This window comes from Gekko japonicus, unplaced genomic scaffold (assembly GCF_001447785.1).
Source record: "Gekko japonicus isolate JY-2015 unplaced genomic scaffold, Gekko_japonicus_V1.1 scaffold1516, whole genome shotgun sequence".
NCBI classification, from domain to species: domain Eukaryota; kingdom Metazoa; phylum Chordata; class Lepidosauria; order Squamata; family Gekkonidae; genus Gekko; species Gekko japonicus.
The window spans coordinates 363,695-376,178 of record NW_015172050.1 but is presented as its reverse complement, the minus strand read 5'-3'; the positions used below and the strand labels follow the sequence as shown (position 1 = coordinate 376,178).

The 12,484-nt window shown below is 49.0% G+C and overlaps 1 protein-coding gene across 1 annotated transcript in view; it reads left to right on the top strand.

Moving 5' to 3' along the window:
• Window positions 1-12,484, top strand: part of CHD4 (chromodomain helicase DNA binding protein 4) — a 40,702-nt gene that overhangs the window by 5,165 nt on the left and 23,053 nt on the right. Inside the window, exons 4-18 of the mRNA XM_015420732.1 lie at window positions 47-241; window positions 598-716; window positions 1,405-1,646; window positions 1,874-2,001; window positions 2,149-2,284; window positions 2,995-3,176; window positions 3,291-3,533; window positions 6,084-6,287; window positions 6,395-6,600; window positions 7,211-7,342; window positions 7,570-7,666; window positions 9,901-10,092; window positions 10,192-10,392; window positions 10,755-10,892; window positions 11,751-11,872. Of these exons, the coding sequence (XP_015276218.1) occupies window positions 47-241; window positions 598-716; window positions 1,405-1,646; window positions 1,874-2,001; window positions 2,149-2,284; window positions 2,995-3,176; window positions 3,291-3,533; window positions 6,084-6,287; window positions 6,395-6,600; window positions 7,211-7,342; window positions 7,570-7,666; window positions 9,901-10,092; window positions 10,192-10,392; window positions 10,755-10,892; window positions 11,751-11,872 (2,537 nt within the window). The remainder of the gene's footprint in view (window positions 1-46; window positions 242-597; window positions 717-1,404; window positions 1,647-1,873; window positions 2,002-2,148; window positions 2,285-2,994; window positions 3,177-3,290; window positions 3,534-6,083; window positions 6,288-6,394; window positions 6,601-7,210; window positions 7,343-7,569; window positions 7,667-9,900; window positions 10,093-10,191; window positions 10,393-10,754; window positions 10,893-11,750; window positions 11,873-12,484) is intronic.

Sequence of the window (12,484 nt, the reverse complement as noted above, 5' to 3'; positions counted from 1 at the left end):
CCCCCCCCCCCCCTCCTCTTGGTCTCTCTCCCCTTCCATGTCCCAGCTTGGTGACAGTTCCGGTGAAGGGAATGAGTTTGTGGAGGAGGAAGAGGAGGTGCTGCTGCGCTCAGACAGTGAAGGAAGCGACTACACTCCCGGCAAGAAGAAGAAGAAGAAACTGGGGCCCAAGAAGGAGAAGAAGAGCAAGGCTAAGCGCAAGGAGGAAGAGGAAGAAGAGGAGGAGGACAACGATTCCAAGGTGAGAGAGAGGAAATGCTTTCGATATCCTGTGAAATTCCTGGGATGAGTGATTCCATTACCCTACGGATGCTCTCTCCCTTGCTGACTTCCCGGAGGTTGGTTGTGGAGGGCTGGGATGTCCAAAATTCAAGGTACCACTGAAACTGGGTTCCGTGTTCATCTTGGCTCAGTCGTGGTCCTGGTTGGGAGGGGATGTTGGGTGTCTCATGTTCCTCATCTTTCTGCCTGGACCTCCTCTTCCCATCCTTCCATTCCTTGCCAAGCATTCTTCTCATGACTGGGAAAGACTCCTTACGGAGGTTATGTGTTCTCTCTCTCTCTCTCTGTTGCTACTGACTCTGTCCCTCTCAACAGGAGCCCAAGTCTTCTGCTCAGCTCCTTGAGGACTGGGGCATGGAGGATATCGACCACGTTTTCACAGAAGAGGATTACCGCACTCTCACCAACTACAAAGCCTTCAGCCAGTTCGTCAGGTGAGCTCTTCCAGCATTTAGCTCTCTAGAGCAAATGGCCTTAGAGGTACAAGACCGAAATCACTGTTCAGTGCTCGGCTGCGTGGTGCATTTGTTAGGTGTCTCTAAGCAAGCTTCTGAACCTCAGCTACTCATCTGCACACTGAGGAGGCGGCGTGTGTAATGGTGCTGGCCCACTTTAGAGGACTGTTGTTAGAAGCGCTGAGATAATGTACATGAAGTGCTTTCAGCATTTTGGGGAATTGGTTGTATAAATACAAGGTGTTTGTAAGAAGACCTGGTGCTTTAAATGTAGCAGATCCCCCAAGGCCGTAGTTAGTCTAAGAGGGAAGGACTGAAATGCAGCCAACAAAGCAATTGACGACCACAGATCTGCCACTTATGGTAAAGCTGAAGCTTAAGAAACTTTAAGAAACTAGATTATAATTTTAATTGGCATTCTTGTAGCTGGCGATTTCTGCAAGTTGTTTTGGAAGCCAATGTTTTTGGCCCCAAAAGCATAATCAAACACAGTGAACAAACAAGCGCTTTTTTAGTGTTCATAAATGAAAACGTTTTCCCCGTGTTTGCAGTTTTCAGGGGAATAAGGTAGCTAGTTTTCTTGAGAAGTGGGTCTTAACTTGGATAAAGCTTCCTGAGAAATCAGCAATACCTAACAGTACTCCTTTCTCTCTCTCCCCCCCCCCAGACCGCTTATTGCTGCCAAGAACCCCAAAATTGCTGTCTCAAAAATGATGATGGTGCTCGGGGCCAAGTGGCGAGAGTTCAGCACCAACAACCCTTTCAAAGGGAGCTCTGGAGCGTCGGTGGCGGCAGCGGCTGCAGCTGCAGTAGCCGTGGTAGAGAGCATGGTGGCGAACGTGGATACGGTCCTGCCTCAGCCCCCCGTGGAAGTGCCTCTCCGAAAGGCCAAGACCAAGGAGGGCAAAGGTGAGAGTGGCGTGGGTGTAACGGGCGAGGGTGTCTAGCTCTCTGCTCACGTCTTCTTCTTGCTACTCTGATGGGGGGGGGGTATAGTGGGTGCTTTGAGACCCTGCTGGTCGTCTCTTGTTAAGGTCTGTTTTGGCCCAAGCCCTCCTGCGTTCAACTTTACAGTGGTTTGTGCCACTAGCTCCAGGTGATACTTAGTGACGGAGCGGTGGTGGCCTGTCTCTTAGGTCCCAACGCCCGGAAGAAACCCAAGCCCAGCCCTCGCGTCCCGGAGATCAAAAAGCCCAAAACCAAGAAGGTGGCTCCCTTGAAAATCAAGCTGGGAGGATTTGGCTCCAAGCGTAAAAGATCGTCTGTGAGTTTCTCTTCTCCCAGTAAGAGGGTGCCGAGGGAGGGGGGTTGCTCCTACCTACTAGGCCTCCTGAGGGATGTGGCGGTTGGGGGGGGGGCCAAGGGGCGCCACGCTGGTTTCCCCTGACCTGTACCTCTCTCCACGGTTCAGAGCGAGGAGGACGACCTGGATGTTGAGTCAGACTTTGATGACGCCAGCATCAACAGCTACTCTGTGTCTGACGGGTCCACCAGCCGTAGCAGCCGCAGTCGCAAGAAAATGAGAGCAGGGAAGAAGAAAAAGAAAGGTACAGAACTGTGCTCAGCCTGATAGGGCCACCTGCATAGAGTGTGTGTGTTGGGGTGGGTTTCATGGTGGTCACGGCCCTGAGGACAGATGTGTAAAGAGCCAGTTTGGTGTAGTGGTTAAGAGCGCGGACTCTGATCTGGGAGAACTGGGTTTGATTCCCCACTTCTCCACATGGAACTGCTGGTGTGACCTTGGGTCAGTTACAAGTTCTTTCAGAGCTGTTCTCTCAAGGGCAGTTCTCGAAAGAGCTCTCTCAACCCCACCTGCCTCACAGGGTGTCTGTTGTGGGGAGGGGAAGGAGATTGTAAGCCGCTCTGAGACTCCTTTGGGTAGTGAAGGGCGGGGTATAAATCCAATCTCCTCTTCTCTAAAAGTTTTATGGTTGTGAACCTTGGGAAGAGCTCAGAGTACGTTAGAACACTTTGTCCGTCTTTCAAGGGATAAGTCCTATAGTGTGGTGCAGGCATTATGGGAAGATCTTCAAGCTCCCTTGGGGCCTTTATCTATTGTGTACAACAGCTGGTTCGCTGCTGCTCAGGATCACACTCTGGACTGCCACCTCTGCAGCTATAGCTGTCTGAATGTTGACTCTTTTTGAGCCTTGCTCGTGCTGCGGTGAACTCCGCTTTGGCATTCTCCTTGTTGCACGAAGGACTTGCCGCTCGTGCCAGCTGCCTCATGCCTTGCCCACTTCCCCTACCCTTCTAGGAGAAGAGGATTCTGCTGCCACCGTTGACGGATACGAAACAGACCACCAGGACTACTGTGAGGTGTGCCAACAGGGGGGAGAGATCATCCTGTGTGACACTTGCCCTCGTGCCTACCATATGGTTTGTCTGGATCCAGATATGGAGAAAGCGCCAGAGGGCAAGTGGAGCTGCCCGCACTGTGTGAGTTCTCAGTTCTACGTTCGCCAGCAGGCTGACGAGGCAGCGGCAGGCCGAGAGCGCTGGCTGGGGTTCTCTCGGCTCCTCCTCCTGACCGTTTCCCCCCTTCCCCTTCAGGAGAAAGAGGGCATCCAGTGGGAAGCAAAGGAGGACAACTCCGAGGGCGAGGAAGCCATGGAGGACGTGGTGGGGGACGCCGAGGAGGAGGAGGACGACCACCACATGGAGTTCTGCCGCGTCTGCAAAGACGGAGGGGAGCTGCTCTGCTGCGACGCCTGCCCTTCTTCCTACCACATCCACTGCCTGAACCCCCCCCTGCCAGAGATCCCCAACGGAGAGTGGCTTTGCCCCCGCTGCACGGTGAGTTCTCGCGCTCTTTTGGAAACGGTGGCCCTGGGAGCCGCGTGAGGAAAGGTGTACTGTGATTCAGGAACAACCTCCAAAGGAAGTTTCGAATACTAATGAAGGGCCAAAAGTTAAAAACATCGATAGGTATAGACAAAAGTACACGTGTTTGTTTCAAAAACATATAAAAGCCTTGCAGGGTCCCAAGTAAAGCTTCATAAAAGAATCAAGGTGACAAATGCATAAAAAGAACCATATATGGCCTGACGTGTTTTGGCCCACAAGAGCCTTCTTCAGAGGTCAAATAGTACAGAATACAACATGCCACAAAGCCCCTGTTATACTTGCGAGGCAGTGAACAATGGATATAGGACCAAAAATGGAATGTTCTAATCTGGAATTGAATGACACCAAAAACAATTTGTTTGTGGGGCCACAAATGTATCTGGCCTTATGTCAGAAGCAACTGCATTTGTTGGAGATAGTAATAGTACCAATATGTGACTTCCAGTTTAGGTCCTAAGAGTTCAAGTAAAATCGCCTTATCAGGGCCAATGTAACTTGTACTTTTAGGACCTAAACTGGAAGGCACATATTGGTACTATTATTATCTCCAGCGTATTCAGTTGTTTCTGACACAAGGCCAGATACATTTGTGGCCCCGCAAACAAATTTATTTGTGTGTCATTCAATTCCAGATTGGAACATTCCATTTTTTGGTCCTATATCAATTGTTTACTGCCTCACAAGCATAACAGGAGCTTTGTTGCATGTTGTATTCTGTACTATTTGACCTCTGAAGAAGGCTCTTGGGGGCTGGAATGCATCAAGTTGTATGTGGTTTGGTGTAGTGTTTAAGTGCGCGGACTCTAATCTGGGAGAACCGGGTTTGATTCCCCACTCCTCCACTTGCACCTGGCTGGATGACCTTGGGCAAGCCGTAGTTCTGATAAGAGCTGTTCTTGAAAAAGAGCAGTTTCTGTCAAGAGCTCTCTCAGCCCCACCTACCTCACAGGCTGTCTGTTGTGGGGAGGGGAAGGGAAAGGAGTTTGTAAGCCGCCCTGAGACACATTTGGGTAGTGAAGGGCGGGGTATAAATCCAATCTCTTCTTCTTTTTGTGCATTTGTCACTTTGATAATTTTATGAGGCTTTACTTGGGCCCCTACAAGGTTTTATATGTTTCTGAAATAAACACGTGTATACCTATTGATGTTTTTAACTTTTGTCCCTTTACTAGTTTTCTAAACTTCATTTGGAGGTTTTTGCTTGGTTGGTTCAGTTTTTCTTCCCCCTTCTTTCTGGGTGTATTGTAATCCAGGCCTCTCACGTTCAGGTTCTGGGTTAGAAGCCTATGATGACACTTCCAGTAGCACCTCTAAAGACTAACAAGATTTCCAGGGTAGAAGCTTTTGAGAGTCAGAAGGAAACTTTGGCTCTCAAAAGCTTATACTGTTGAAGTCTAGATGCTCCTTAAGGTGACTCAAATGTAGTTCTAATGCACGGCTACCCACCTGAAACTTTTGGGTCGGGCTCTGAATGCAGATTACATTTTTGTACTTGCGACTGATCCCTGGCTACAGATTTTGTTTGGTGTCATGGCAACTAGCTTTTGCAAATGATTTACCTGGGTGGTTTTGTATTTTTTTTTTTAATTAAAGCCGTTTTCTCCAGGGTGTGAACTTACAGGATCATGTACAAGCTGTAGCAAAAAGGCAGTTGGAGCCTTAGGTTCTAAAAACATGAACGAAATACGAGTGTGATTTTGGTGCAAGATTTCATTGAGTTGAGGAACAGTAGACAGTATTGGGATGTTCTGTCAGGTGTATGAGGCAGATGCAACTCTTGTTCATGCTAAACTGTCAGGAATTTAAAATCTCGCATTCCCCCCCCCAATTGTAAATTGTCTGAGATAGAAATGTAACACATTTTCTCGTGGAGGTCTAAAGTGAAGCACAGTGTTGGTGAAGAGGTCTTCAAGAGTGCCCATAAGATCTCAGAAAGGAGTATAAATTTGAGTTCCAAAAATTAGAGTAATGGGAAACCACTAGAGTAGTGGAAACCACTAACACAGCTTGCCAGATGCTATACCTGCAACGAACATATCTGGCATCTCAAGCAAGTAGCTTATCTTTAAAAGGGGATTAGATTCATGGAGGATAAGTCTATCAATGGCTACTAGCCATGGTGGCTGAGGGGAACCTCCACATTCAGAGGCACTAAGCCTCTGAATCCCAGAGCCAAGAGGCAACCTCAGGGGAAGACCTTGGTCTCTATGCCCTGTTGTTGGCCATCCAGAGGAACTGCTTGGCCACTGTGTGAGACAGGATGCTGGACTAGATGGACCCCTGGTCTGATCCAGCAGGGCTCTTCTGATGTCCTTATAAAGGCCTCGGTCTCTATGCCCTGTCGTTGGCCCTCCAGAGGAACTGGCTGGCCACCGTGTGGGACAGGATACTGGACTAGATGGACCACCCGTCTGATCCAGCAGGGCTCTTCCTATGTTCTTATGAGAGTGGAGGCAAGAGAATGAGGCCAGTGTTCCTAATGCCTTCGTCTCTCCACAGTGCCCACCTATGAAGGGCAAGGTGCAGAAGATCTTGACTTGGAAATGGGGGCAGCCCCCTCTACCCACACCCGTGCCACGGCCAGCTGATGCAGATCCAAACGCTCCTTCTCCGAAGCCCCTGGAGGGAAGACCGGAGCGACAGTTCTTTGTCAAATGGCAGGGCATGTCCTACTGGCATTGTTCGTGGGTGTCTGAACTACAGGTATGCAAAGGACGTGTCTCTTCCTCCCCCGGCCAAAGCAAAGGCGTTGACTCAATCCTACGTTGTTTCTCTAACGTGTAAACTGCTTCTGTCTCCGTCCGCCTCAGCTGGAGCTGCATTGCCAGGTCATGTTTCGCAATTACCAACGCAAGAACGATATGGATGAGCCCCCCGCAGGTGATTTCGGGGGAGAGGAAGAGAAGAGCCGCAAGCGCAAGAACAAGGACCCCACCTTTGCAGAGATGGAGGAGCGCTTTTACCGCTACGGGATCAAGCCAGAGTGGATGATGATCCATCGGATTCTCAACCACAGGTGGCGAAGAGACCTAGTTGGCCTCAGTCTTTTGAAACTTTTAATACTTGGTTATATTTGATGTGGAAGCACTCCCGGACAAGGAGAGGCCGGAAGTGTGTGCTTGTGTGTGCGTGCACGTGCAGTTGCCTTTTAAAATGTGTGCTTCAGTCACCTTTTAAAATTTCAAGGCAGCGGTTACAAAAGCATGAGCAACATATAATCAGCAGCACTAATACACGACAGGCAGCACAGTGATAAGAATCCTATCTCCTCCCAGCATAAGTGGGTGTGTGTGGAGGGGGGGGGATGAAATGCCCCTTCTGGAAGGTCTCTCCTTGGGGAACACAATTCCGAGCCTTGGGGCCGTTACCAAGCACATGGGCAGAACACATGACAGTAGGAGGCACGGCTCCTTGCAGCTTGATGTCCCCACTTTGCACCAATGCGCATATCGTCCGAGGGGTGGGCTCAAAACCGCACCCTTATTTGTTTAAAGGCTGGCAAGCCAGATTTGCGCCTACCGAATCCCCACGGGTGGATGGGTCACCTTTATGGGGAGAATGAGAACAGGAACGCCAGTCTCCTCTCTCGCGTGACGTGCGCTTGGTCTCTTTTCTCCTTCCTCCAGTGTGGATAAGAAGGGGAACGTTCACTACCTGATCAAGTGGAGGGACCTTCCCTATGACCAGGCCTCTTGGGAAAATGAGGAGGCAGAAATTCAGGATTATGACATCTACAAGCAGGGATATTGGAACCACAGGTAAGAATGTGAGGGCTTTTTGTGGAAAGGGTGAGCGTGAGTCCTAGTGGCTGTGCCTTTGCTGGACTGGTATTGTGAACAGAGCATCTTGTACTCTCTCTCTCTGAAAGGATTGGTGGTTTTCCAGAGCAATAAACTTTTTCCCCTCTCATCTTCAAGGGTTATTACTGATCAGAGTCTATTCAGCCTGTGTGTGGCACTCTATTTTTTTTTTTTGTTTTGCACAGGGAGTTAATGAGGGGTGAAGAAGGAAGACCCGGCAAGAAGATAAAGAAAGTGAAGTTGCGGAAACTGGAGAGGCCCCCAGAAACGCCAACTGTAGATGTAAGTTACACCTTCCCAGGTGCGGGAGCTGCTAGAAGGAAAGTGGACATATATTGGCTTGGCAGTTTGTGTCTCCAGGGTGGGGGCTGGGGAACCACATGGTGCGTCCAGATGCTCTCTCCCACTGAAGGGAGGACTGCGCCATCAGGGCAAGCCTGCGGATTAATGCATCCTGTGGAAACCTGGCCCCTAGCCAGTTTTGTTGCTGCCATGTAGCTGCAGAGGAGAAGCCTCCGCTCAGCCTGGAACACAGGGAGATAGCTCAGCTCTGGGCCTGCATCTCTTGCCAAGAGGTGCCTCTAATCTGGAGAACTGGGTTTGATTCCCCACTCCTCCACTGGCAGCCAGCTGGTGTGACCTTGGGTCAGTCATGAGTTCTTTCGGAGCTGTTCTCTCGAGGAGTTTCTGTCAGAGCTCTCTCAGCCCCACCTACCTCACAGGGTGTCTGTTGTAGGGAGGGGAAGGGAAAGGAGTTTGTAAGCCACTCTGAGTGAAGGGCGGTTATAAATCTACCTCTTCTTTGCCATGACCAGCTCTTTCTGTTAAAGAGAAGTGGCTGAGATAGATTGGGAGCCCTTGGCCCAACCAGCCAACAGCTACAAAGTATGATGGGGAAGCCATGATTTGCAGGCAGAGAGCAGTGGCATTGCTTCAAGCTCCTTCCAGTTCTTCTTCCCCAACAAGCACGGTGGGAGGCTGTGGAGAGAAGTGGTGGCAGTGCCTTCTGTGGCACTTAAGACAGTGAGGGAAAAGGGACAAGTGCGGCATCCAGCCAGCATGGTGTAGCAGTTAAGAGCGGCAGACTCTAACCTGGCGAGCCGGGTTTGATTCCCCACTCCTCCACACAAGGCCTGCTGGGTGACCTGGGGCCAGTCACAGTTCTCTCAGACCTCTCCTCTCCACCTCCCCTACCTCACAAGGGGCCTGTTGTGGGGAGAGGAAGGGAAGGTGACTGTAAGCTGCTTTGAGACTCCTTCGGGTAGAGAAAAGCAGAGTATAAAAACTTCTCTTACTCTTCCTGATTTGCTGGCCTTGGGTAAAGGGGAGCTGCGTGTACAACCCTAAACTCTATGGCGGAAGGTCAGGATTAAAAAACAAAATCGGACAGAAACAAGTCCCCCATGAAGCGCCCCAATCGCCTGTCACAAACAGAAGGCCCAGGCCCTGGTTAACCCTGATACTGTGCATACACTTAAAAAAACAGCAGTGTGCTGTCATCTGTGCTCGGTGTTGAGTAGGAAGGGGTTTCTGGTTTCTGTGCATGCAGTAGTATGGTGATGTATGGCTCGAAGGTATACAAGGTTGGTGTGTGAGTGTTATGTACATAGCCACCAGCATCCAGTTAAGACATGATGCTGAGTGGGTTGATCCCTTGGTGTGGGTAAATTTTCCCCGAACTGTTCCTGGTGTCTCATGGTTTTTAGATGAGGGCGCAGTTGATGGTTATCGCTCTTTGATCGAGTACTGTCCCTCTTACAATACATGAACTAGCATTAGAAGGATTACAGTGGAAAGGAGCAGTAATAATATGAAAAACACTGTAATGAGACGCTAAATAAATATAACTATTCGAATCAACTGGTGTGAAATTATTTTTTAACGTTTGAATGTTATACACAATTACAACAACATGTACTCTTAGAACTGTGTTGTCACACGGCTATGTGGTAAATCTGTACATTTTTTCAATTGCACTGAAGAAGTTTAACAGAATGAGGGAGTTTATACCCGGGATCCTCGTGTAATGAGCCTTCTTGATGATGATGGTTCCTCTCGATATGTTACTTCAAAATTGTACTCACGTGTTTGTTGATTTTTCTTGCTGTCATACAAAATTGTATTTCAATTGAATAATCAAGACCTTAGTGGAATTTCACGTTGTCGTAATTGTGTATAATCTACACACATTAAGAGATACACATAAGATAAAAAAATAATTTCACACCAGTTGATTTCAAATAGTTATCATATTTATTTAGCGTCTTATTACAGTATTTTTCATATTATTCCTGTCCCTCTTACAATACATGCACACGAAAGCGTACTGGAATTGACTGTGGCTGGCTTTAAGGATACCAGCTCTTCACAGCTAAGAGTGTTTGGAAAGTGAAGTTTGTTTTATTGTGTCTCTGGACTGGGACTTTGCACATCGAGCCAGCAAAGCAAGCCTTGGCTCTTGGCCCTGCCTTAGGGGAGCAGCGGAGAAACATTCCTTCTCTCTCCCACCATTGCAGCCGACAGTGAAGTACGACAGGCAGCCCGATTACCTGGACGTGACCGGAGGAACCTTGCATCCGTACCAGCTGGAGGGTCTGAACTGGCTGCGATTCTCCTGGGCCCAGGGCACGGACACCATTCTGGCTGACGAAATGGGCCTGGGGAAGACTGTCCAGACGGCCGTGTTCCTGTATTCGCTGTACAAAGAGGTGAGGGGCTGTTGTGTGGCTTGGAGTGCGCCTCGAACCCCCACCCCCTTCCGGATGCGTTCTTCCCGCAATCTTAGTTATCTCTGTATCTGCCCACAGGGACACTCTAAAGGACCATTCTTAGTAAGTGCCCCGTTGTCCACCATCATCAACTGGGAAAGAGAGTTTGAGATGTGGGCCCCCGATATGTACGTGGTGACCTACGTCGGGGACAAAGACAGCCGGGCCATCATCCGTGAGAACGAGTTCTCCTTTGAGGACAATGCCATCCGTGGAGGAAAGAAGGCTTCCAGGATGAAGGTATAGATGCCCCATTCGTGTGGGGTGCTCCCTGTTTTGCCTGCATCTGAATAGTTGAGCGTGTCGGGCCGGGAGACCCGGATTCAAATCCCCACCCTGCGACGGGAGTTCACTGGGTCACACATTCTCGGCTTAACCCACCTCACAAGGTGGCTGTGAGGATAAAATGGAGGAGAGGAGAAGGGCGTAAGCCGCTTTGGGTCCCACTGGGGAGAGAGGCTGGGTGTAAATAAACGAAACGTGCCCTGGGTTTGTCAGTAGATGACGGGTGTGGCTCAGTTGGGTCCTGTTCCGGTCCAATTGACGTCTGCATTGGATTCGTTCCCTTTAAAAGCTTAATGTGTGACCTCTGGTCTCTGCAGAAAGAGGCGTCTGTGAAGTTCCATGTGTTGCTCACTTCCTACGAGCTGGTCACGATCGATATGGCCATTCTGGGCTCCATTGACTGGGCCTGCCTCATAGTGGATGAAGCGCACAGATTGAAGAATAACCAGTCCAAGGTAGGGACCGGGTCCTTCGGCTCTGCAGTTCCTGTGATTCTGTCCTCTGATCTCGTAGCACAAACTATGGGGACTCGCCTAGATCAGAAATTTCTTCCCGAAGTGTTGTCATTTAAGTCCTGCGTAACTGCTGATGCCATTCGTATGCGTGTGCTTCTCTCCAGGTTACTCTGGACGCTTTGTTTTTCCCCTCTGCAATGACTTGCTGTGTGAATTTCTACTTCTGAATGTCCTTAAAATATGCTGGTGCTGCATAGTTATTTTTTACGAGACATGGAATACTTAAAACGTAGTTTCTCTAAAAGACTAATATTTAAACAAAATGAAAAGGCCGTGTTCTTTGTTTTCGCCTCGTGTGCGTTCCTCTGTGTTGTCTTCAGACACTGTTAATGTTACTCTGGTGGAACCAGTGCGTGTTCCTTAGAATGGGTTATGTGCAAGCAGAGGACTCGCTTGGAGAGCGAAGACAAGGATTGTTTGTTTTACAGAAATTTTCCCTGCCCTTCTCCCGTGGTAGGGCCACCGAGGTGGCTATCAAATTAAAACATATATAATAGAATTTCATCTTAAAAGCACGTTGTCGAGGCAATTAAAACCGGAGCTAAAATGATACAATACACAGAAACGATTAAAACTTTGGGGGAGAAGGGAGGGATCACTGAGGAAATCCCAAACGAAACAAAACAGTCTTCACCCCCTGGGCAGAAGAGGGCAACATAAGGGGGGGCAGGTCTCCTTGGGGAGAGAGTTCCAGGGTTTAGGTGCCACTGCCAAGAAGGCTCTGAGGTACAGCAGTGAACTGGATGACCCTTGACCACCTCTCCTTTCTCCCTCCGCCCTTTCCAATGCTCTTCTCAGTTTTTCCGGGTTCTGAACGGCTACTCTCTTCAACACAAGCTGCTGCTCACGGGGACCCCTTTGCAGAACAACCTGGAGGAACTGTTCCACTTGCTAAACTTTCTGACGCCGGAAAGATTTCAGTAAGTCCTGCATATGCCTGGGCCTCGATTGAATGGCTCCCCAGCCAAGAAAATAACTTCGTCTCATTCTCCCTCCACTTCTCCATTTGTTTAGCCTTTGAATACCTTATTAAATCTGTAACCTCACACCCCTTTCGTGCCTGCGATCCACATAAAACAATGGATGTGCAAGCTAGGATCTGAATTTATTCACGCCTCAGATATGCAGATAAAATTGTTTCTTCTAACCTGAAGATCTTTTTAAAGAACAAGCAAAATGTACAGACTGGAGGAGGACCTGGGCTGAAAAAATTGAGGTCTTTGGGGCTTCGTTGCTCATGGGGTTTATGAACCACGAAGCTCCACGATGATGGACCAGGTTGTGGTTTGTGGGATCATGAAGGGAAGGCATTCAAAATGCCCTTATAGTTATTTTTTACGAGACATGGAATACATAAAACGTAGTTTCTCTAAAAAACTAATATTTAAACAAAATGAAAAGCCCAGATCTTCCGTGTTCTTTGTTTTCGGCTCGTGTGCGTTCCTCTGTGTTGTCTTCAGACACTGTTAATGTTACTCTGCTGAAACCAGTGCGTGTTCCTTAGAATGGGTTATGTGCAAGCAGAGGACTCG